Source organism: Paralichthys olivaceus, chromosome 14, assembly GCF_024713975.1.
Source record: "Paralichthys olivaceus isolate ysfri-2021 chromosome 14, ASM2471397v2, whole genome shotgun sequence".
NCBI lineage: Eukaryota > Metazoa > Chordata > Actinopteri > Pleuronectiformes > Paralichthyidae > Paralichthys > Paralichthys olivaceus.
Window position 1 is genome coordinate 24,586,840 of NC_091106.1, and position 25,691 is coordinate 24,612,530.

Sequence of the window (25,691 nt, forward strand, 5' to 3'; positions counted from 1 at the left end):
ACTGATTTAATATAATTAATGAAGAATAGAAAATTAGTGTTTGCATTTTATTTATTATTTGTTACATGTGATTTAATGTTTAATCATTAAAACATGTTCCTCCCCCTGAGTTTGATTTAAACGCTTTTGTTTTTTTAATAGGGGAACTATTATGTATCATTTGATTAGGTAATTTTTTGTTTATTTGATACAGTTTAATTATTTTTCTTTTTGGTTTTATTTGTATATTCTTTAATATTTGTATTTTGTATATTCTCATATATATATATATATATATATATACCTATTAAATATATATATATGTATAAATATATTTATATAATGGTATTTTTATCCGTTTGGTTCTTTTATTATTTTCATTGATAAATAAATCAAATCTTTATTTTTATCATCAACATCTTTATTTTAGTTTCTTTATTGAGTTGTAATTTGACCTCCGTCCAGCAGGGGGAGACATGTTGCCGTCTCTCCGCTCGTGCTGTGGTAAACTGCCGTAAGTGAGACAGTGTCGTTAACATCAGTTGCTCCGAGCAGCGGCTTCTTTCATCTTGTTTTTACACTTTTTACTTTTTTATGTTTGAACTGGACGTGAAGTTTACCAACATGACGTCATGTGTCCAGGTACTCGTCACTTCCGTCCTGGAGGAATTCACGACGAGCGCGAAAAGTGAAATTTGTCAAAGGCTCGTCATTACGTCACACACACAGGTGAGAGACTTTATTTGAAAGACGCAGGTGAGAGACTTTATTTGAAACACTGTGTGTGTGTGTGTGTGTGTGTGTGTGTGTGTGTGTGTGTGTGTGTGTGTGTGTTGCAGGACGAGCTGCAGCTCGTGTTGAGGACGTTGTGTGAGTCTTTGCTGAAGGAGCTGAAGCAGCTGCTGGACGCTGGTGAGAAACTCTAACTTCCTGTTTGTGATTCTGCCTCAACCTGTTAAACAATCTCTCTCTCTCTCTTTCTATCTTTCTCTGTCTCTGTTTATCTGTCTGTCTCTCTCCCTGTGTCTTTGTCTGTCTCTGTCTCTCTGTCTGTCTCTGTCTCTGTCTGTCTCTGTCTCTCTGTCTGTCTCTGTCTGTCTCTGTCTCTGTGTCTCCGTCTCACAGTCCAGCCTCTGCAGGACTCCTCCCTCCCTGCAGCAGCAGATGTGAACGATCAATCAGAGGCTCCTACAGATGATCCCAGTCAATCAGGCGTCTGCAGCAGCGTCTTCTCCAGACGGACCAACCTGGTGGCTCACCTGAGGGTTCAGGACAGAGACCGGCCCTTCACCTGCCCCGACTGTGGGAAAGGCTTCTCAGCCCGCGGCAGCGTCAGAGTGCACCAGCTGACCGTCCACAGTGGCCGGCGTTCGTTCACGTGCTCTCACTGCGGGAAGGTGTTCGGTACCCGCAGCCACCTGCGGACCCACCAGATGACCAGCAACGACACGCTCACATGTTCGGCCTGCGGTGAGACGCTGGTTGCGCGATGCAACCTCAGGCAACACCGACTGACCTGTCAGAGGTCAGACAGGACGTTCAGGTGTGCAGAGTGCGGGAAGGAGTTCTCCAAACTCTGTTACCTGTCTGTTCATCGGAGAGTCCACCTGAAGGACAAACCTTTTAAATGTCCCACCTGTGAGAAAGGTTTCACCACGCACCGCAGCGTGCACGTGCACCAGCTGACCGTGCACAGAGGACTGAAGCCGTTCACCTGCAGCGTCTGCGGGAAGATGTTCAGCCAGCAGAGCGGCCTCAGAGCTCACCTGAGGACGCACACAGGTGAGCGGCCTTACGCCTGCGAGCAGTGTGCGAACAGGTTCTCCAGCAGGAGCAGCCTGACAGTTCACCAGCGGGTCCACACCGGCGAGAAGGCGTTTAGCTGCGACACCTGTGGGAAGAGCTTCAGTTTCTCAGCCAACCTGCGCCGCCACTGCCTCGTCCACTCAGGCCTCCGGGCCTTCACCTGTGACGTCTGTGGCCGCAGCTTCACGCAGGCCGGACATCTGAAGGTGCACAGCGCTGTGCACAGCTCTGAGTGGGCATTCATCTGCAATGCCTGTGGGAAGGGCTTCAGACAACGCAGCGCACTGCTGCTACATGAAAAGAGCCACACCGGCATCAAACCGTACACCTGCAGCGAGTGTGGAAAAGGGTTTGCCTCATCAGTGTCGCTGAGACGGCACATGCTGATTCACAGCAGACAGAAAGCTCACATCTGCAGCGTGTGTGGGAAGAGCTTTACCAGCGCCCAGGTCCTGAAGACACACATCCAGCTTCACGCCGGCACCAAACCCTTCTCCTGCGACGTGTGTGGCCGTGGCTACAGCTCCTCAAGCTACCTGAAGACGCACCGACGCAGTCACTCGGAGGGGAAACCGTTCAGCTGCGGCCAGTGTGAGAAAACCTTCTCCACGCAGGTGAGCGCCAACCTGCACCAGCGCACACACAGCGGTGAGAAACCGTTCGTTTGTGAGGTCTGCGGGAAAAACTTCAGTGTGTCACAGAACCTTGTACGACACAAACGCATCCACATTGGTGAGAAACCGTTTGAGTGCAGCATCTGTGGAAAAAGATTCAGTCAAAAGAACAACCTGAAAACCCATCAGCTGATTCACTCTGGACAGAAACCATTTAGCTGCTCCAGCTGTAGCCGCAGCTTCACCACCAGGAGGAGCCACCGAGAGCACAAGTGTCCCAACCAGGTCTGAGTCCCGGGGCCTGTACTTTTCAGTGAGCCCTCACCAAAGTGACTCTACACTGTTGTGTGGTGCAAACTCTCCTTAAAGGGAAGGATAAGGGAAGTTTAAATCTGACCTGCTGACCACAGTATGTGAGGACCCGGGACTGTGTGTTCTACACAGATGTCTGCAGTACGAGGGCCCCGCAGAGAACCGTCCTGGCTCCGTTGCTCTTCACCCTCTACAGACTTCTTCTACCTCTCACTCTCCTGACACCTGCAGAAGTTCTCTGATGACTCATCACTGATGAGGACGACAGGGAACACAGAGGACTGACGCAGGACTTTGTGGACTGGTGCCAGCGAAATTGTCTCCAGATCAATGAAGGGAGAACTGAAGAACTGGTGGTGGATTTCCGCAGGTGCAGACATCCCCCCCCAACACTGGTGAACTTCTAGGGAATGGACATAGAGTTACTGACCTCACATACTTATCAGTACCTGGGTGTTCACCTGAACAACAAACTGGACTATTCAAGAAGGGCCAGAGCAGACTGTATCTGCTCAGGAGACTGAGGTCTTTTGGACTGCAGGGGGCGCTCCTGAAGACCTTTTATGACTCTGTGGTGGCATCTGGCATCTCCTTGCACCACCGCAGCTGCACCACCGCAGCTGCACCATCACCGCAGCTCAACCCGACGCTGCTTTAATGTCACTTATTTGAGTAAAGTAATAAACAGCTGAGACATTTTCCAGTGAAGAAGTCTGATTAAAAAATATTTTTTCAGTTGTTCTGTCTGAGCTCAGTTTAGATGAAACTTTATTTGTGTTAAAGAGTGACATTATAAAAACGACTGTGATCATGTGATTCACCTAATTGAGAAAAAATAGTGTATTTATTTGAATTCATTTGAATTGTATTTGTGTATGTGTGTTTATTGTTTTTATTGTTTTTGTTAATTTATAAACGAAATTTTCCTTTGAATAATTTTTTATTATAGTTCAGTTTTGTCTGTTTTGGTTTTTATTTATTATGAAATTTGTTTTCAATATACAATTACAAAATAAATTATGGACATAAGATGTTTTTAATTTATCTGGTTATTCTACTTCATTATTTACGTTTTTCTTCATATTAATACGTTTCTGTATTTATTTATCTATTTATTTTTATTTTTAAAAAAACAACTGATGACACTCTTGTGGGCGGGACTTTTATTCTGAAGTGGAGCGGAAGTTGTAGCAGGTCCTCGTCCCGGTTTCCTGTTTGTGTTCCGGGTTCATCTCATCGCAGCCACTCGGTCCAGCTCCGGAACAACGAACCGAGCGTCCCCGTCATGAACGAGTCTGAAGGACTCCGCTTCCGGCGGCAGCACCGACCGCAGGTCCTCACCGACGAGCTGCACGAGCACCGGTACAAAGGTCCCGGGTAAGAACCTGGAGGAGGCCGCGTCACAGCCGTCCAACAACTGACTGACAGCATCGGAGACCGGAGATTCATCCGGTACCGATCCGGTCATGATCGATTCCTCACTGAAACTGAACTGATTCCTTAATTGACCTTTGATTAATTGACCTTTGATTGATCTTTTAATTAATGATCATCTTTCAACATCTCATGACCTCAGGTCCTCCAGACTTCAGGTCCTCATGTCTTCATGACCTCAGGTCCTTCAGACTTCAGGTCCTCATGTCTTCATGACCTCAGGTCCTCCAGACTTCAGGTCCTCATGTCTTCATGACCTCAGGTCCTCCAGACTTCAGGTCCTCATGTCTTCATGACCTCAGGTCCTCCAGACTTCAGGTCCTCATGTCTTCATGACCTCAGGTCCTCCAGACTTCAGGTCCTCATGTCTTCATGACCTCAGGTCCTTCAGACTTCAGGTCCTCATGTCTTCATGACCTCAGGTCCTCCAGACTTCAGGTCCTCATGTCTTCATGACCTCAGGTCCTCCAGACTTCAGGTCCTCATGTCTTCATGACCTCAGGTCCTCCAGACTTCAGGTCCTCATGTCTTCATGACCTCAGGTCCTCCAGACTTCAGGTCCTCATGACCTCAGGTCCTCCAGACTTCAGGTCCTCATGTCTTCATGACCTCAGGTCATCCAGACTTCATGACCTCATGTCTTCATGACCTCAGGTCCTCCAGACTTCAGGTCCTCATGTCTTCATGACCTCAGGTCCTCCAGACTTCAGGTCCTCATGTCTTCATGACCTCAGGTCCTCCAGACTTCAGGTCCTCATGTCTTCATGACCTCAGGTCATCCAGACTTCAGGTCCTCATGTCTTCATGACCTCAGGTCCTCCAGACTTCAGGTCCTCATGTCTTCATGACCTCAGGTCCTCCAGACTTCAGGTCCTCATGTCTTCATGACCTCAGGTCCTCCAGACTTCAGGTCCTCATGTCTTCATGACCTCAGGTCCTCCAGACTTCAGGTCCTCATGTCTTCATGACCTCAGGTCATCCAGACTTCAGGTCCTCATGTCTTCATGACCTCAGGTCATCCAGACTTCATGACCTCATGTCTTCATGACCTCAGGTCCTCCAGACTTCAGGTCCTCATGTCTTCATGACCTCAGGTCCTCCAGACTTCAGGTCCTCATGTCTTCATGACCTCAGGTCCTCCAGACTTCAGGTCCTCATGTCTTCATGACCTCAGGTCATCCAGACTTCAGGTCCTCATGTCTTCATGACCTCAGGTCATCCAGACTTCATGACCTCATGTCTTCATGACCTCAGGTCCTCCAGACTTCAGGTCCTCATGTCTTCATGACCTCAGGTCCTCCAGACTTCAGGTCCTCATGACCTATCAGGCACTTCCTGTGTGTCACTTCCTGTTTCAGCACCTACAGTGGGAAGGTGTTTCAGGTGACGCTCCTCGCTCTTGGAGGTTTCCTTCTTCTTCCTCTGCTTGTCTTCATCCTCATCCTGGAGTCTCCCATCCAGCCTGATGTCTTCACGTGAGTCACACGCTAAACTACATACATGTACATAACATGTTGTTCTAGGTCAACCTCACCTGCCTCTTCTTCTAACTAGAAGATCGGTGGTTCGATCCCAGTCTTCCCCATAATGCCAAAGTGTCAAGATACTGAACCATGATTGAACCCTTGTGTCATCAAGACTAGAAAAGAACTTATATATATATAATATATATTTATATATATATATATATATATACTATTTATATAAATACAAACCATCTTTATAATTACAGACCATTTATATAATTACAGACTATTTATATAAATACAGACCATCTTTATAATTACAGACCATCTATATAAATACAGACCATTTATATAATTACAGACCATCTATATAAATACAGACCATTTATATAAATACAGACCATCCATATAATTACAGACCATTTATATAAATACAGACCATCTATATAAATACAGACCATTTATATAAATACAGACCATCTATATAATTACAGACCATCTATATAAATACAGACCATCCATATAATTACAGACCATTTATATAATTACAGACCATCTATATAAATACAGACCATTTATATAAATACAGACCATCTATATAATTACAGACCATCTATATAAATACAGACCATCCATATAATTACAGACCATTTATATAATTACAGACCATCTATATAATTACAGACTATTTATATAAATACAGACCATTTATATAAATACAGACCATTTATATAAATACAGACCATCTATATAATTACAGACCATCTATATAATTACAGACCATCTATATAATTACAGACCATTTATATAAATACAGACCATCCATATAATTACAGACCATCTATATAAATACAGACCATCTATATAAATACAGACCATTTATATAAATACAGACCATCTATATAATTACAGACCATCTATATAAATACAGACCATCCATATAATTACAGACCATTTATATAATTACAGACCATCTATATAAATACAGACCATCTATATAAATACAGACCATCTATATAAATGTGCTTTATTTACCATATATGTAAAATGTGATATCAGTGTTATATTGTATTTCTTATTAAAACAGGAAACATGATGAATGTGATTTAAACTTTTTCTACTGGACGTGATGTTTATTCAAATCTTGTTTTAATTATTTAAGATTTATCTCGTATAGATACAATTATTTCTACTCATCCAGAATATTCTCTGAACCTGGACGCAGGTTTCCAGTTTCAGCTCCAGTTTTGTTATTGTGTAAACACGATGTTCGTGTCTTCACTTCCTGTTGAAATGTTTCGTCACAAAGTTGATGAAAGCCGTTGAATGTTTTTCGTCCTGTGACGAACTGAAGCTGCTGTGGGATTCAGGTTCTGCAGGAAGTTTGAGCGTCACTGAATATTTGATTTTCACACTGATTCTGCAGCTGAACACAAACAGATAAAAACACATTGAAAATGATTTCAGAAAAGAGGTCAGGTCTCAAAATAAACCTGATGTTTGACTAGAACGTTTTCAAACTAGTTTTTTGCTGGAAGTATCTGAAATAATCTGAATATTAATCACTCAACCTTTTATTTGTTTTAATCAAATTAATTAAATCAATATTATTCTATAAATTATATTTTAAACTCTGAATGACTGTATTTTAAGTTGTAGTTGAAATGAAGGAACAATCATTATTTTATAATGTTATTTTCAGAAATGAGTCAAGAGCTCAAGAAGGAATTTATCATTTTCAAGTTTGTATTATTCTAAAATGTAAGTATTTCAAAATGCAATTTTTTTGTAAATAGATTTCAAATATTTTAATATTTAGAATTAATATTTTATAAAGTAACATTAGAAGTCATAGTAATAGTACTACTGTTATATAATATTATACATATAATATATATTGTACTTTAATTTAATAAATATGTGGTTGCTCTGCCCCCTGCTGGTTGTCTTGCGTGCTGCAGGCTGAAGGAGCCTCCGCAGATGAAGGGCTGCTGGGAACCAAACCTGAAGCTCCGTGAGGCTCAGAGAATCTTCGAGGACCAGATCATCGGACCTGAGTCCATCGCCAACATTGGAGGTCACTTTGTTTGTGATTTACGTTTTTTAATCTTCATCAGGAGTTCCTCAGGGTTCCATCCTCGGACCTCTGACTTTTATTTCTTTAGAGAATTGTGAGTCAGCGACTGGAAAGATCAATGATAACGAAAATAATTATTCGATAAATGAATTGATAACAACAACGATCAGAAATGTTTGTTTCTTATTAAATGTTTCCTGCTCAGAGATGAAGTTCGTGAAAAAAGACTGAGAGCTGAAATTGACTTAAGTTTAACATTAGGATTAGTTAAGTTTGACGGATGTTTGTCTCTGCAGATGTTTTGTTCTCAGGAACAGCTGATGGGAAAATTGTGAAGCTGATTGGTCGAAGAATTCACACGGTGACGAGACTTGGGAAACTTCCCTGTGGTGAGAGAAAGATTCAAAAATCAGTTAAAGGTTTGATCAGGTTTAGTTTAAAGTTCAGTAAATTTTAATTTGAAGTTTGATTCAGTTTAGTTTGGTTCAATGTTTGGTATTTAGTTCCTTTGTATTTCATTTGTTTAAAGTTTTAGTGTTTTTAAAAAGACAGGGTTAGGGTTAACTTTAATCAACTTTTCTATTAAACAGATTTTAAAAGTGAAAATGAATTTAACTGTCTGTAGATGAAAGTGTTACGTTGTCATGACGCTGTAACGCTGTGGTGTTCGTCTGTACCTGCAGGTTCCACAGATGAGGAGTCGAGCTGCGGTCGACCTCTGGGGATCAGAGTCGGACCCAACGGGACTTTGTTCATAGCCGACGCTTACCTGGGTCTGTTTGAGGTGAATCCCACCACAGGTGATTAAGTTTAATATTTATACGTACGTGTCACCACAGTAGGAGCTCTGCCCTCTCAGCTTTGTCTCGTCTCAGCAGGTGAGACAACCAGGTTGGTGACGGGCGGTCAGGTGGTCGCCGGCAGGAAGCTGTCGTTCATTAACGACGTGGCGGTGACGCAGGACGGGAAGAAGGTGTACTTCACTGACTCCAGCAGCAGGTGGCAGCGCAGAGATTACCTGCACCTCATCATGGAGGCCACCGCTGACGGACGGTACAATGCACCGAGAGCGGGAAACACACTTGTGTCAGAAACTAGTAACGATTAATGTTTACACCCAGCACATGTATTATGTCTCCACACTTGCGACACCTAGTGGCCGGAGGCATTTTGTACTCGGGTCGTCAATATACTGTAAAATCAACCTGTAGAATGTTCAAACCTTATTTTGTAGTTTCACTTCCTGCAGGTTTTTCACACTTAAAATCTGGCACAGCATGTGGTTCAGTGAAATGTTAGTTTAGTTAGTTTGGTTTGGTTTAGGTTCGTTTACCTTGCTTTAGTCTGGGTTAGTTTAGGTTAGTGTTTCACATTGGGCCCTGTTGTGTTGTAGTGTGTTGGAGTTGGACACAGAAACCAGAGAAGTGACGGTGTTGATGGAAAACCTGCGATTTCCAAACGGAATCCAGCTGCTGCCAGATGAGGAGTCGGTGTTAGTGGCTGAAACCACCATGGCTCGGATACGCAGGTACGTCGCCTCGGTTCAGACGAGGGTCACACTGACTCCCCTGCCTCCTCGGGGGAGTTCAGACCTCGTGTAGCAGAGTTTTAATGTAAAGTGTCCGAAATGTGTTTAAACGTGTCCGAGTTAAATAAAGTTTATTATTTATTATCAGTAATATTATAAATCTCCTCCTGCCATTTGGTGTCGGTCATGCAATCACTGAAGCTGTGACATCATCAGTCACCTCCTCTCAGGTTACCATAGTTACCACACAAACACTGGTTGCGTGCATGTGTTTCTGGAGCAGAGTGCATGTGGCCGGGCTCAATAAAGGAGGGATGGACACGTTCATGGACAATTTGCCCGGTTTCCCTGACAACATCCGTCCCAGCTCCAGCGGAGGTTACTGGGTTGCCATGTCGGCAGTGCGGCTGAACCCCGGATTCTCAATGCTGGACTTCCTGTCCCAGAGACCGTGGATCAAGAAACTCATCTTCAAGGTAAAAACAAGACACAGACCATGTTAAGATCCAAATCCAGGTTTAGATCTAGATCCATGTTCAGATCCAGGTTCAGGTTCAGATCTAGATCAATATTCAGATCCAGGTTCAGATCCAGATCCAGGTTCAGATCTAGATCCATGTTCAGATCCAGGTTCAGATCTAGATCCATGTTCAGATCCAGGTTCAGATCCTGGTTCAGGTTGACATTTATATCCAGGTTCAGATCTAGATCCATGTTCAGATCCAGGTTCAGATCTAGATCCAGATCCAGGTGTAACTATAGAGATGACAACATTTGTCTTTCGTGCTATCAGGCTAACCTGCTAAATGTTAGCTGTATGAATATGAAAACTGATGAAATCTATTTCAAATGTTGTCACTTCCTGTACTTGCATGATGTGTCCTGTACAATGACCTGGATGTTAAACAGTACGTCCACTAGATGGCAGCTCAGAGTCTGACAACAACAAACAACTGCCGTCTTTGTTCCCCTCTTCCTTCGCTCCTTTCCGCTCGTCATCTCGTCTCCAGCTCTTCAGTCAGGACGTCCTGATGAAGTTTGTCCCTCGCTACAGTTTGGTGGCGGAGCTTCACGATGGTGGGATCTGCACACGCAGCTTCCACGATCCAAACGGCATGGTGGCGGCTTACGTGAGCGAGGTCCACGAGCACGACGGGAGTCTGTACCTGGGCTCCTTCCGCTCCCCGTACATCGCCAAACTTGATCTGCACAAGGTTTAAAAAAAAACAAAAAAACCCCAAACATTTGTGAGTCAAAGAGACAGAGATGATGTCTGACATCAGGACGCAGTGTTCGACCGGACCAATGATGTCACCATGCAGCAGGACGGAGGTCGATGACTTATTGACACAGACGACGAATCAGACTCAACGTTTGTGTTTATTTTAGTTTTGACATCAGATCTGATCGATCAGATCTGTCATCAATAAATGTGTTTCTATAAAAACAGAATATCCTGGTTATTTATTCAGCATAGTTTAAACTGATAATTTAAAGGTCCAGTGTGTAGAATTTAGTGACATCTAGTGGTGAAGTTGCATGATGCAGCTGAACACCCCTCATCTCACCCCCCCTTCCCAACATGAAAGAGAACCTGAGGTGAACTTCAGTTGTCATGAAAACTCAAAAGGACGACAATAAAAAAACATGGCGGCCTCCAGAGTTTCATCTTTATGTCTAAATGATAAAAATCTTTTATTTTTTCTGTTTTTACAAATAAATTGTAGAATATTTATAATCATTTCATGTAGAAATCATTTCAATGGGCAAACTAATGAGTTCAATATTCAAGTTGTTTTATTTATAAAGTGATTTATACAATTACAGGTTAATCAAAAGTCCAGAGAATTTCTAATAAATCTTGAAATACATTTTTTTACAAGAAATTAAACCTTTAAATTTACTAAAATCGTGAAAGCGATGAATTCAGATCTTGAATGAAAAACAAATGTGTAAATTATGAACTTAAATGATCTTTCACCTTAATGACATCATCATTTGTATGTAGATTAAATAAAGACATTTTTACTAAACAGTTTTTATCGTGTGAAAAGGCGTGGTGAAAGGATGACGGGCAGGTGACACCATGTGACCATGTGGAGGTTGGTTCGTCGGATCCTGAAGCTTCTGTTGTTTCTTAGTTTTTACAGAATAGAGTCTGAATCTTTGTCTCGTGTCTCCAGGGAATCATCCAAACGACCACGTGACACTGAAACACCTGAAACACAGTTTAACATGTTACTGATCATTTACTGAGTTTTGAACTACTTTTACTTGTAAAGGTGGAATGTAATGGAGTACTTCAGAGTAAAAGTACTCTGTCGCACCTGGTGCAGTCGACCGTCGGGTTGGAAGTGACACTGCGACAAGTCATAGTCGTCTCGTTTACGACAAACGGTTCTGGAAACGTCCAAATCTACGATGTAACGAACTCCTTTGATGATCTGAAACATCAAACACATCTGTCACCATGGAAACATCTGGAACCTGGTAACAAGGATCACATGATCTGACACGTTTCGTAATGATAGACTTTATTTACACAGAACATTTTTAACAATGTAACATAAATACTAAAGTTTTAAACGAAGAATTCATGTTCAGTTTGTCTTTAATTTTACTATAATAATTAAGTTAAAATCATTTTAAAGCTTTAACTCAACGATGTTTTCATGAGTGAAGATAGAAACATGAATTCATTTAAGTATTAAAGTTATTTTTCATCCGTCTGTCAAACATCATTACGTCGTGTCTGTTTCCACTCAGATGAGTGTTTCCTGTCACTTCCTGTTGTCGTACCTGTCGCTGCGCCTGGTGGACAGCAGACGGCTTGAAGAGGAAGGCATCGTTTGATTGGTTGTTGAAGGAGTAAGTGGCAGCGAGCAAGACCTGCTCGAGGCTGCGGTCGTCTCTGCTGATGTTGGTCAGGGAGCCGGGCATGGAGCGGCCATGATGGCGGCCGGCGATCACACTTATCTCTGAAGCAGAAAAAGATCAAAAGTTTGTTCAAATGAATTTTCAGTTCACGGGACGTTTGTGTCTGTGACATCACTATCGTCAGGACAATGTCAGCAGACTGATTGATGACATCCTTAGCCGCTGATGTTAATGAGTTGCATCCATCCTCCACCAATAATATGAGGCCACTGTGACCTTTGACCTCTGCTCAGTTCACCTGTGAGTCCAAGAGAACATCACCTGACAGACCTGACCACTAGGTGTCGCTGGTGTAACCCCAGCTCTGAACACAGGAAGTTAAAGCAGCACTGTGTAAAAGTCACTGATGAACAGCGCCCCCTGCAGCCACACAGGATGAACTCGGTTGGTTTCTGTGTCTGACAAAGTGAATCAATGTGTTGTGCTCTGAACTCTGGATATTACCCATCATCCTCTGCTTCCTGAACCAGCAGAGCTGCTGCTGTAACAAACTGTTCAGAGTTCTTCACGTTTTAAAGTTTCCTGCTGAACATTGGAGATAAACTCTGGTTGTTAAAAACTTCTCAGTGTTTTGAACTGATCTGATTGTGACAGTTGAAGCTGTGACTCTCAGTCACTTGTTCTCTCAGGAGATGAACCCACTCACCAGAGTTACAGAGAACAGACGCTCAGGAAGTGAAGGAGGAAACTTTCTCCACCTTCACACTCACACATCAGACTCACTTTAATCAAACTGCTGCTTTGAAGAAGAAAAAACACAAAGTTGATTTCAACAGTTTAACTTCAAACAAGATTTTAGTTTTTGATTCTTTCACTCAAAGTTTGTGTTGAAGGTTTTTCAGACACCAGAGTTATTGATCAATAAAACTGATCAGTTCTCTTACTCAGGTCTGATCACTTCCTGCTGCTGAAACAGATTTGAAACAAATCTTATGTTTGCGAGTCAGGACCTGTTGATCAGAATAAAGTCCTGAGGGAAACAGGAAATGATCTTACCCAGAGCGGCGCTGGCTGCGAGCAGCAGCAGCAAAAGCAGCGTCTTCTCTCCCATCGTTCACTCTGAGTCTTTGTGCCTCTGTCAGGACGTTTGTTTGTTTCCTGTGACAAACCGCACACAGCAAACACACACCAACCAATCAGCTTGTCTTCACACCTGTGACATCACTTCCTGTGAGCACAGAGACTTCCTGTACCTGTTGAAATTCTACAAGCACGTCTCGTAATCATAACTTCTTCAGATCATTTAATTAAAATACTAAACCTCTCTTTCCTGAATGCTGGAGCCAGAAGGAGTGGACGCCATGACAGAAACAGAAAAGATCTGAATGTGAAAATGTGATGATTTATCAAACAATCATTTAACTTAACACAATTAACAATTAACACAAACAAACTTTTTCTAATGATCAAAACATTTGACCCTGATTTGGCTCCATAACCAATCAGAGGCATCGATCATCTGTCTGCTGTCACCTGCACTTTTTTTAATAAACAACACAAACAGTGACGTTATGTGTTAGATTTTATGATCCGAGGATCTTTATATATCACAACATCATTTGAGTGAATGATGACAGAAAGAGAAGGTGAAACTGATGCTATACCTGACCCTAACCCCTGTACCTGATCCTAACCCCTATACCTGACCCTAACCCCTGTACCTGATCCTAACCCCTGTACCTGACCCCTGTACCTGATCCTAACCCCTGTACCTGACCCCTGTACCTGATCCTAACCCCTGTACCTGACCCCTGTACCTGACCCCTGTACCTGACCCCTGTACCTGATCCTAACCCCTGTACCTGACCCCTGTACCTGATCCTAACCCCTGTACCTGACCCCTGTACCTGACCCCTGTACCTGACCCCTGTACCTGACCCCTGTACCTGATCCCTGTACCTGATCCTAACCCCTGTACCTGACCCCTGTACCTGATCCTAACCCCTGTACCTGATCCTAACCCCTGTACCTGATCCTAACCCCTGTACCTGATCCTAACCCCTGTACCTGATCCTAACCCCTGTACCTGACCCCTGTACCTGATCCTAACCCCTGTACCTGATCCTAACCCCTGTACCTGATCCTAACCCCTGTACCTGACCCCTAACCCCTGTACCTGACCCTAACCCCTGTACCTGACCCCTGTACCTGACCCCTAACCCCTGTACCTGACCCCTGTACCTGACCCCTGACCCCTGACCCAAACTCAGTGATGGGTTTCTTTGATGATGATGATGATGATGATGATGATGATGGGGGCTGGACCACGGTGCGTTAGGAGGAGACAGGCTTGTAGGAGACGGACTCAGTTCTCCTTTTTACAACAAGTGCAATGTCATCAGGAGCTTTACTGACACTTTACCAAGAAGATCACTGCAAACCAAAAAGGGTTATTTGACCAGGCCCCACCTCTTTCTCTAAGATTCATGAGCCTCCTGAGACGTGGACGTTGGTCCAAATCTCACAGAATAATAGAATGTGTTCATCCTTTCATCAAACCACTCTTTAAACTGCACCACAGCTACATCCAAGATCTATATATGTGTTCATTCCCAGAATAAAAACACATACATACATAGTACCTTTTACAGTAGACATAGATTCCTTAAAGACAAACATAGAAACTCCCTCGCACACATGGTCAATAAATACCCAGGTGACACTGGTCATGACTCAGCAGAATCAGTCTCATCCAATATTGAGACATGACTGAAATCCAGGACTGATCAAAGTTTAGTCAAACAACTGATGTTTGTGATGTGAGGGTTCAGTTAACCTTTGTGTTTGTGTGTTTGTGTGTTTTAGCTGCAGATAAAAGTCCAGGGTCGTTCCACTCGTCACTTCAACTCAGTCACACGTAAAGAAAACCAGAAACATGAAGTTTTACCTGCTGCTGCTGCTGCTGCTGCCGCTCTGCTCAGGTACCTGCTCACCTTTTAACTGCGTCATCTGGTCGAAGTTAAGACTTTAAATTGAACAATCATTGTCTCATATTCAACATGTGTCTCAGCTGTGTGTGGCCTGTTTGTGTTGCAGCTCAACAGTTTAACATTGAATGTATCGGTGAGGACTTCATGATGGTGAACAACCAGCTGCTTCAGTGCTCCAGCAAAGTCCAACAGGCCTGTTACACCAGAGGTGAGTCCTCCACCTGCTGAACAATGTTCCATCTTTGTTTTACATCCAAGTCAAAAACACTGAAATCCTCAGTGAGGATTTAGACTGTTAACAGGAAACTGCATTTATGTGAAAAGAAAGAAGAATTTGTACTGAATCATATAATAGTATAATACAACATATTCCTTTTGAACATTCAACAAGGAAAGATTGAAATTTGAAAATCATTTTGAACATATAGACATTAAGTGATTCTTCACAGCTGAATCTTTGGGAGATCATGACATGGATTCTGAAAACGTTACTGGGGAGAACTCAAATGGCTCAAATGATGAATTTCCTGTTTGCAGATAACGGCGAGAAAGGCTGCACTCAGCTGGAAAACTGCTCGAAAAAAGGCTGGACCTGCTGCTATAGCAACCACTGCAATGCCTGACCAATCACAGCCCAGGAAAACTTCACATCATTCAAGCACATAATGTGAAATAAAGCTGTGAGGGAGACTTTCCAGAATGCCGATTGCTGTTTGTCTTTTGTCTGACTGAATTCTATTTAATTTGATGAAACACATTGTCAATAAAATCGTCAGTGCAGATAAACGAGATAGGATGAAAACAGAGTTTTCTTACTTCACTCTGCACCAGAGTTTATAAAAAGCTCTGAACACAAACTATAGAAAGTGACAGAATATTGTAGATTATATAATATCATTACAAACACACACCTTTACTATATATATCATATATTAAGAGAACATTACTGTTCAAATGTATTTTATAACAGTTTTATTTCCGTAAGAAGATCAAAATGTATTAGCAATATAAAATTATATATATATATAAAATGCAGTTCTTCTGCAGTTCTTCATCTGTCCAGACGATGGAGGCATTGCACATAATCTCGTGTGTGTGTATGTGAAGCTGTGTAGAGGCAGAAGAAGAAGCTGTAGCTCGCTACTTCCGGAGTGTGTTGGTTCGAGTCCACAGGAACAGAAGATTAAAGCGAGCAGAGGTAAGAATCACGTGTTCACACCTGGTGTCTGTCACCTGTTCACACGTGTTCACACCTGGTCACACAGCGCTGCTCCTGTTTCACACGTTACTCTGTGTGTTAGCATTAGCTTGTACTGTTAGCCTCCAACCCAGTGAAACTTCTCGGTGTCTGCTCGGTAACGATTTATGACGTAACTAAAGTAACGATACTCTACACCCTGACCTCTGACCCGAGGGTCCACGCCTACCACGGTTTAAACAAACCTAAACTCTTCTTTCTAATCCAATGATTAGCTTCTGCTATGCTAACAGTTAGCCTGCGAGAGCTACCTGCTAACAGTGTAACTGTTAACGTTGAGTAGAAGTCCGTTCTTCAGAGGTTTGTGTAGAACGTGTGTTTCCTTGTGAAGTGAAGGAGTGATGTGTTCAGGGTTCTGCTTCCTGACAGCAGAACCCTGAAGGAGTGATGTGTTCAGGGTTCTGCTTCCTGACAGCAGAACCGTGAAGGAGTGATGTGTTCAGGGTTCTGCTTCCTGACAGCAGAACCCTGAAGGAGTGATGTGTTCAGGGTTCTGCTTCCTGACAGCAGAACCGTGAAGGAGTGATGTGTTCAGGGTTCTGCTTCCTGACAGCAGAACCCTGAAGGAGTGATGTGTTCAGGGTTCTGCTTCCTGACAGCAGAACCCTGAAGGAGTGATGTGTTCAGGGTTCTGCTTCCTGACAGCAGAACCCTGAAGGAGTGATGTGTTCAGGGTTCTGCTTCCTGACAGTAGAACCCTGAAGGAGTGATGTGTTCAGGGTTCTGCTGTCAGGAGCTCGTTCACACGTCAACGGTTCGATGGTTCAGGGCTTTTTAGAACCTGACTGATTCAAGGCTGAAGCAGATTATTGATCCAAATCATTAACGATGAAACCAACAAAACTTTCCCCAAGAACCTTCAACTGGAGAAGATATAAAACAGCTTGAAGTAAATTAGCTCCGGATAAACAGCTGAGCCATGAATAGTCTTCATAATATCTTCTGACACTGAGTGAATCATCAAGCACGACTGTAGTTCACACAGTGTGAGTGAGTGGATCACTTCTATCAAATAAATAAACTGTGTTCAGGTTATAACAGCTAGGATCCACTGATGTGTGAGGTATTCTGATTACTGTAGATATGTAAGTACTGTGATGAAGCACTGACACTGATGGAGGACGTGATAGAAGGATGAGGAGGAACCGAGTGTTTAGTGACGGTGATGGTTTCCTGTCCCATGATGATGACTCATCAGTATCACAGTATCACAGTATCACAGTATTACAGTATCACAGTATCATAGTGTCACAGTATTACAGTATCATAGTATTACAGTATCACAGTATCATAGTATCACAGTATCACAGTATCATAGTATCACAGTATTACAGTATCATAGTATCACAGTATTACAGTATCACAGTATTACAGTATCATAGTATCACAGTATTACAGTATCATAGTATTACAGTATCACAGTATTACAGTATCACAGTATCATAGTATCACAGTATCATAGTATCACAGTATTACAGTATCACAGTATCATAGTATCACAGTATTACAGTATCATAGTATCACAGTATTACAGTATCATAGTATCACAGTATTACAGTATCATAGTATTACAGTATCATAGTATTACAGTATCACAGTATCACAGTATCATAGTATCACAGTATTACAGTATCATGGTATCACAGTATTACAGTATCATAGTATCACAGTATTACAGTATCATAGTATCACAGTATTACAGTATCATAGTATCACAGTATTACAGTATCATAGTATTACAGTATCACAGTATTACAGTATCACAGTATCATAGTATCACAGTATCATAGTATCACAGTATTACAGTATCACAGTATCATAGTATTACAGTATCATAGTATCACAGTATTACAGTATCATAGTATCACAGTATTACAGTATCATAGTATCACAGTATTACAGTATCATAGTATCACAGTATTACAGTATCACAGTATTACAGTATCATAGTATTACAGTATCACAGTATCATAGTATCACAGTATTACAGTATCATGGTATCACAGTATTACAGTATCATAGTATCACAGTATCATAGTATCACAGTATTACAGTATCATGGTATCACAGTATTACAGTATCATAGTATCACAGTATTACAGTATCATAGTATCACAGTATTACAGTATCATAGTATCACAGTATTACAGTATCATAGTATCACAGTATTACAGTATCACACAGTACAAACACAGGTTCTGTCCTGAGCGGTGAGGTTAGTTAGGAGACGAGTCACGGTTCAGTCTGAGAATCATTGCAGTCCTAATGTAGAACACACATTTAGAACATATGTGAATAAAGATGTAGAACCAACATCGATGTCAACAAGCAGCAACGTCCTCTGTCCTTAACAAGAGTCAAACTACCAGAGACACTTTATGAAGCTCAGAGTCACGTGAGGATCCGTCTCCAGGACACAAGGACAATAGATGCTGCATATATATTGTATATAGAAATATATGACCAATATACATGAAGAACATATATGTGAATATGTATGTAGAACATGTCAGTAAATATCTGTGAAATATATCTGTAAATATTTGAATGTGTATATAAATGGATATGTGGAATCTATCTGTAAATATATGTTGACGATGATAATGTACCACTTCATATTTAACAAGAGCATGTTGTGATTGACAGATGTACTATTATCGATATGAAAACACTGAGGTGAGCTGCTGCTACAAATATCTCATGTTCAGCTACAACATCATCTTCTGGGTGAGTCACGTTCACATGTCACCATGTCCACATGTTACCATCATCACATGATCACATGTCCACATGTTACCATCATCACATGTCCACATGTTACCATCATCACATGTCCACATGTTACCATCATCACATGTTCACATGTTACCATCATCACCTGTTCACATGATCACATGACAGCCTGTTGACATGTTGACATGTTTACCTGCTGGTGTGTTCACTTTCCTCCTGTACTAGGATTTGTGGTTATCAGGTTTAACTCAGGTTTATTCCGGTAAGTTCTGGTTTGATTCAGAGTTTTCAGTCGTACAAAGCTCGGCCCCTTGTTATCGAGGTAAATCACCGCGGTAACTTATGCTGAACAGCTGACCAATAGTTTGTCTGCAGGACAGCGTCAGACTGAGTCTCTGTTTTCAGCTTCACCCGTCACATTCCTGTGAACGAGACATCTGAGGGCATTTCTTCAAATTTGCTACAAATGTTGATTGGACTCAAAGATGAAGTGAATCTATTTCAGTGGTCAAAGGTCACACTGACCATCCACCAATGTGGAAAAAAATGATGTGATATGTAACTGCACCGGTTGGCTGTGGTTTGAGGAAGTGATGTCGTGACTTCCTGTGTGGTTGAAGAGGAAGTGAGCTGTTATGAAACATCCTGAGCTTCAGATGTTTCCTCACATTGATTTCAACTTTTCAAACCGAGTTTTATAGAAAATGATTTTGTTTCATTTTAGAGTTATTAAAATAAACACACACACACAAACACACATACACACTCACACACACTCTCACACACAGGTCAACATCTGTACACACACACACACACACACACACACACACACACACACACACACACACACAGGTCAACATCTGTACACACGCAGGTCAGTGTTGTCTAATTGTGTGTTTGTGTTGCAGCTGGCTGGAGTCGCCTTCATTGCGGTTGGCTTCTGGGCCTGGAGTGAGAAAGTGAATCAACACACACCATCAGGAAGAACAATAGAAACCACAAACAACATCTGTCTCCATGTTAATGTCTGAGACATCTGTTCACAGGGCGTCCTCGTGGATCTCACCCAGGTGACCCGGCTTCATGGTTTTGATCCTGTGTGGTTGGTCCTGGTCGTTGGGGGAGTCACCTTCATCCTGGGCTTTGCTGGCTGTGTGGGAGCTCTGAGAGAAAACATCTGTCTACTCAAGTTTGTATGTTATACACATCTGTACGCTAAAAACCACCTGCACAATTCAGTTTTTTTAAACGTCTTCTACATCTGTCATGGTAAGTTTTCAGGCGTGATCGGCTTCATATTCTTCCTTGAGCTGACGGTGGCGGTGCTGACGGTGGTCTTTCAGAGTCAGGTCAGAGACTGGATCAACGAATTCTTCCTGACGAATGTCAAAGCGTACAGAGACGACATCGACCTGCAGAACCTGATTGATTCGCTGCAGAAAATGGTAACTCACAAGTGTGGACGGTTTTATTCTTCTTCACCTTGATAACAAAATGGACGTTCTGCCGCTGAAGGTTCCTGTTTCATCTGATTCATTAATTTGCTCTTTCAACAGAACCACTGCTGTGGAGCTCAGGAACCCAACGACTGGAACCTGAACGTTTACTTCAGCTGTAACGGAACTCATCGCAGCAGAGAAAAGTGTGGAGTTCCTTTCTCCTGCTGCCTCACGGATCCTGCTGTGAGTGGATTTGATCAATACTGATTTATTCACACAACCGGTCACCGTGGTTACATAACATCTTATGGAATGTGGTCATTTATCCACCGAGGCCCAAATAAACTCCTCCTCACTTTATCTCAGCTGGTGGTAGTTACGTTAGTAGCACCGGCTGTGAAACCATATTTATTTTTATGTCTGATTTATTGAATCTAAATAAAAATGCTCTCACGAGATGAAGGGAAAGCAACAAAAAGTCCTGGATCAGAAGTTGGAGGAAATGAACCTCTGACCCTCTGTGTGGGTTCATGTTTCCAGCTTCAGCTCTGTTTGTTTCAGGATTCTGTGGTGAACACTCAGTGTGGATACGACGTGAGGAACAGACCAGAGGTGAGGTTCTATCAGGAAATGTGACGACCTCATGAGAAGAACGTGTTCTGTGGTGTAACGTTGTGTTCCTGTGCAGAGGGAGTGGACCGATCACATCTTTACCAAAGGTTGCATCACAGCGCTGGAGGACTGGTTACCTGGAAACCTGTACACTGTGGCCATTGTGTTCATCATTATCTCTCTGCTGCAGGTAACCAGCCCCGCTGCTGTATAACTAATGTATATAACTAAACTACCATATAACTAATGTATATAACTAATGTATAACTAATATATATAACTAACTACCATATAACTAATGTATATAACTAACTACCATATAACTAATGTATATAACTAAACTACCATATAACTAACTACCATATAACTAATGTATAACTAATATATATAACTAACTACCATATAACTAATGTATATAACTAAACTACCATATAACTAATGTATATAACTAAACTACCATATAACTAACTACCATATAACTAATGTATAACTAAACTACCATATAACTAATGTATATAACTAACTACCATATAACTAATGTATAACTAAACTACCATATAACTAATGTATATAACTAACTACCATATAACTAATGTATAACTAAACTACCATATAACTAATGTATATAACGAAACTACCATATAACTAATGTATATAACTAACTACCATATAACTAATGTATATAACTAAACTACCATATAACTAATGTATATAACTAACTACCATATAACTAATGTATAACTAAACTACCATATAACTAATGTATATAACTAACTACCATATAACTAATGTATAACTAAACTACCATATAACTAATGTATATAACTAAACTACCATATAACTAATGTATATAACTAAACTACCATATAACTAATGTATATAACTAATGTATATAACTAAACTACCATATAACTAATGTATATAACTAATGTATAACTAAACTACCATATAACTAATGTATATAACTAATGTATATAACTAATGTATAACTAAACTACCATATAACTAATGTATATAACTAATGTATATAACTAATGTATAACTAATGTATTTAACTAAACTACCATATAACTAATGTATATAACTAATGTATATAACTAATGTATTTAACTAAACTACCATATAACTAATGTATATAACTAATGTATATAACTAATGTATATAACTAATGTATATAACTAATGTATATAACTAATGTATAACTAAACTACCATATAACTAATGTATATAACTAATGTATATAACTAATGTATATAACTAATGTATATAACTAATGTATATAACTAATGTATATAACTAATGTATAACTAAACTACCATATAACTAATGTATATAACTAATGTATATAACTAATGTATAACTAATGTATTTAACTAAACTACCATATAACTAATGTATATAACTAATGTATATAACTAATGTATAACTAAACTACCATATAACTAATGTATATAACTAATGTATATAACTAATGTATAACTAATGTATTTAACTAAACTACCATATAACTAATGTATATAACTAATGTATAACTAATGTATTTAACTAAACTACCATATAACTAATGTATATAACTAATGTATTTAACTAAACTACCATATAACTAATGTATATAACTAATGTATATAACTAATGTATATAACTAATGTATATAACTAATGTATATAACTAATGTATATAACTAATGTATAACTAAACTACCATATGTCTGGGTTAGGGTTAGGGTTCTACTGTCTCTCTGACACCTGTCTGTCTGTCTGACACCTGTCTGTCTGTCTGACACCTGTCTGTCTCTGTCTCTCTGACACCTGTCTGTCTCTCTGACACCTGTCTGTCTCTCTGACACCTGTCTGTCTCTGTCTCTGTCTCTCTGACACCTGTCTGTCTGTCTGACACCTGTCTGTCTCTCTGACACCTGTCTGTCTCTGTCTCTCTGACACCTGTCTGTCTGTCTGACACCTGTCTGTCTCTGTCTCTCTGACACCTGTCTGTCTGTCTGACACCTGTCTGTCTCTGTCTCTCTGACACCTGTCTGTCTGTCTGACACCTGTCTGTCTCTCTGACACCTGTCTGTCTGTCTGACACCTGTCTGTCTCTGTCTCTCTGACACCTGTCTGTCTGTCTGACACCTGTCTGTCTGTCTGACACCTGTCTGTCTGTCTGTCTCTCTGACACCTGTCTGTCTCTGTCTCTCTGACACCTGTCTGTCTCTCTGACACCTGTCTGTCTCTGTCTCTCTGACACCTGTCTGTCTCTCTGACACCTGTCTGTCTCTCTGACACCTGTCTGTCTGTCTGTCTGTCTGTCTGACACCTGTCTGTCTCTCTGACACCTGTCTGTCTGTCTGACACCTGTCTGTCTGTCTCTCTGACACCTGTCTGTCTCTCTGACACCTGTCTGTCTCTGTCTCTCTGACACCTGTCTGTCTCTCTGACACCTGTCTGTCTCTGTCTCTCTGACACCTGTCTGTCTGTCTGACACCTGTCTGTCTGTCTGACACCTGTCTGTCTGTCTGACACCTGTCTGTCTGTCTGTCTCTCTGACACCTGTCTGTCTCTCTGACACCTGTCTGTCTGTTTCAGATGGTTGGGATCTACTTGGCCAGGACGTTAATCTCCGACATTGAAAAAGTCAAACTCACCTACTGAAGGCTCTGTTGATGTGGGCGGGGTGTACCCCATCAAGGGGCGTGGCTTTACGCTAGGAGGTAATGGACCAACTTCCTGGTGCCGCCCTCTTTCCTTTTTCTTTTCTCTCGTCTTCAGCCTTTTTAATTGCCGCTGTGAACTGTCACCTGATTGGCTGTTGCGGTGCCTTATTCAGGAACTTGACTGTTATTGGTGACATCAGCAGCAGCAGCTGCAGCAGGCGAATACACTGAAACTTCAAAATAAAAGCACACAGCTTGTTGTTATTTTCATTATCAGGGTCAAGTGTTTCCTCTAAAAGAAACACAACAAAGAACAGAATCCTGACTTTGAATTGATTGATTGTTGCAGTTCTCACTGATCATATGTAGTAAATACTGTATCAGTGTGTACTTCATACTCTATGTACTACATAAACAGTATTATATAGTACACACAGTACTTAGTACATACAGCACACTGTACATACAGTATATAGTAAACAAAGTATAGTATGTACAGTATAGTAGAGTACACAGTATACAATGTGTAAAATACATGCAGTATATTCAGTACATAGTATATCAGTGTGTAGTCCTCAGCAGAACTAAACTCTGGGACCCAAACAAGATCAAATCTGTTTAAATCAGAAATCATTCAATTCAAAGATTTAAATTAAAGATGAAAGGTCACATGATCACATGTCAGATTAAATAGAGATTGAAGAACTTTGTTTACAATAAGTTCATGTGGACAAACTTTGAATAAAGTTTTGAGGATGTTTGATGTTTTCAGCTTTAATTCTTTCAACTGTTTTCTGTTTGTGTTTAAACACAAGGGGTCTTTTATTCTGAAGGGATTCTGTTTTATGTAAAGTACATTTCTACTTTTTTATATTTCTACAAAATAAAAGCTTGTTCTAAGACTGTTTGACTTGTGTATTCATCATCACATTTTAAAATTCAATGAAAACTTTATTTATACAGGAGATATATTCCCAAGATATATGATCACTCCAGGAGAAGCTCTGTATTTGTGTATTTCTACACATTCACACCACATCTACGGGCGGCACCTTTTTCAGTGTAGTGTCCAAGGACACTTAAGCATGAAGGGGAAGACCAGGATTGAGCCGCTGACCTTCTGTCCACCCCTCAGCCGGGACGATGAAGAGAAACACCATATTCAGCGCTGGCCTCTAAAACTTTGATCTAGTTTCAGTAACTTTCTTGACACACTTTGAACGATGTCTCTGTCATGTCTCTGTCTCAGTCATGTCTCTGTCTCAGTCATGTCTCAGTCATGTCTCAGTCCTGTCTCAGTCCTGTCTCTGTCCTGTCTCTGTCTCAGTCATGTCTCTGTCTCTGTCCTGTCTCTGTCATGTCTCTGTCTCAGTCATGTCTCTGTCTCTGTCATGTCTCTGTTATGTCTCAGTCCTGTCTCTGTCTCAGTCATGTCTCAGTCCTGTCTCTGTCTCTGTCATGTCTCAGTCATGTCTCTGTCTCTGTCATGTCTCAGTCTCAGTCCTGTCTCTGTCTCAGTCCTGTCTCTGTCTCAGTCCTGTCTCTGTCTCAGTCATGTCTCAGTCATGTCTCTGTCTCAGTCCTGTCTCTGTCATGTCTCAGTCCTGTCTCAGTCATGTCTCTGTCTCAGTCATGTCTCAGTCATGTCTCTGTCTCAGTCCTGTCTCTGTCATGTCTCAGTCCTGTCTCAGTCATGTCTCTGTCTCAGTCCTGTCTCAGTCATGTCTCTGTCTCTGTCATGTCTCTGTCTCAGTCATGTCTCAGTCTCAGTCATGTCTCAGTCCTGTCTCTGTCTCAGTCATGTCTCTGTCATGTCTCTGTCTCTGTCATGTCTCAGTCATGTCTCTGTCTCTGTCATGTCTCTGTCTCAGTCCTGTCTCTGTCATGTCTCAGTCCTGTCTCTGTCTCAGTCATGT

At 41.4% G+C, this 25,691-nt stretch overlaps 5 protein-coding genes across 28 annotated transcripts; 4 read left to right on the top strand and 1 right to left on the bottom strand.

The window, feature by feature from the left end:
• Nucleotides 1-478: 478 nt before the first annotated feature.
• On the top strand, nt 479-3,751 carry LOC109646492 (zinc finger protein 665-like). 2 transcript variants are annotated; one of them, XM_020112235.2, is made up of 3 exons: nt 479-708; nt 819-891; nt 1,105-3,751. In XM_020112235.2, exons 1-3 carry the CDS (start codon nt 574-576, stop codon nt 2,688-2,690), a joined length of 1,794 nt encoding a protein of 597 aa, XP_019967794.2. In that variant the 5' UTR covers nt 479-573; the 3' UTR covers nt 2,691-3,751. The 2 variants fall into 2 exon arrangements, with proteins under 2 accessions (XP_019967794.2, XP_069394210.1); XM_069538109.1 differs by having other exon boundaries at nt 495-621.
• An 87-nt stretch (nt 3,752-3,838) lies between these two features.
• apmap (adipocyte plasma membrane associated protein) lies at nt 3,839-10,663 on the top strand. 23 transcript variants are annotated; one of them, XM_069538129.1, is made up of 10 exons: nt 3,925-4,303; nt 4,344-4,687; nt 5,256-5,620; nt 7,573-7,688; nt 7,985-8,077; nt 8,372-8,488; nt 8,567-8,741; nt 9,082-9,216; nt 9,500-9,692; nt 10,227-10,663. In XM_069538129.1, the coding sequence occupies exons 4-10, from the start codon at nt 7,592-7,594 to the stop codon at nt 10,434-10,436; spliced, it is 1,020 nt and encodes a 339-aa protein (XP_069394230.1). In that variant the 5' UTR covers nt 3,925-4,303; nt 4,344-4,687; nt 5,256-5,620; nt 7,573-7,591; the 3' UTR covers nt 10,437-10,663. The 23 variants fall into 23 exon arrangements, with proteins under 23 accessions (XP_069394216.1, XP_069394212.1, XP_069394217.1 ...); XM_069538128.1 differs by having other exon boundaries at nt 3,926-4,327; nt 4,424-5,135; nt 5,280-5,620; XM_069538115.1 differs by lacking the exon at nt 4,344-4,687 and having other exon boundaries at nt 3,839-4,088; nt 5,504-5,620; nt 8,564-8,741; nt 10,126-10,663.
• A 328-nt stretch (nt 10,664-10,991) lies between these two features.
• Nucleotides 10,992-13,321, bottom strand: LOC138413610 (cystatin-F). Its single transcript, XM_069538134.1, has 4 exons — nt 13,150-13,321; nt 12,016-12,194; nt 11,544-11,660; nt 10,992-11,434 (listed from the first exon to the last, which is right to left on the bottom strand). The coding sequence occupies exons 1-4, from the start codon at nt 13,202-13,204 to the stop codon at nt 11,354-11,356; spliced, it is 432 nt and encodes a 143-aa protein (XP_069394235.1). The 5' UTR covers nt 13,205-13,321; the 3' UTR covers nt 10,992-11,353.
• Nucleotides 13,322-14,958: 1,637 nt separating this feature from the next.
• Nucleotides 14,959-15,783, top strand: LOC138413611 (uncharacterized). The gene is made up of 3 exons (XM_069538135.1): nt 14,959-15,074; nt 15,190-15,291; nt 15,621-15,783. Exons 1-3 carry the CDS (start codon nt 15,029-15,031, stop codon nt 15,704-15,706), a joined length of 234 nt encoding a protein of 77 aa, XP_069394236.1. The 5' UTR covers nt 14,959-15,028; the 3' UTR covers nt 15,707-15,783.
• Nucleotides 15,784-16,144: 361 nt separating this feature from the next.
• tspan14 (tetraspanin 14) lies at nt 16,145-24,675 on the top strand. The gene is made up of 9 exons (XM_069538133.1): nt 16,145-16,281; nt 18,988-19,068; nt 19,983-20,033; nt 20,121-20,267; nt 20,349-20,519; nt 20,631-20,756; nt 21,075-21,125; nt 21,202-21,315; nt 23,708-24,675. The coding sequence occupies exons 2-9, from the start codon at nt 18,988-18,990 to the stop codon at nt 23,771-23,773; spliced, it is 807 nt and encodes a 268-aa protein (XP_069394234.1). The 5' UTR covers nt 16,145-16,281; the 3' UTR covers nt 23,774-24,675.
• Nucleotides 24,676-25,691: the final 1,016 nt, after the last annotated feature.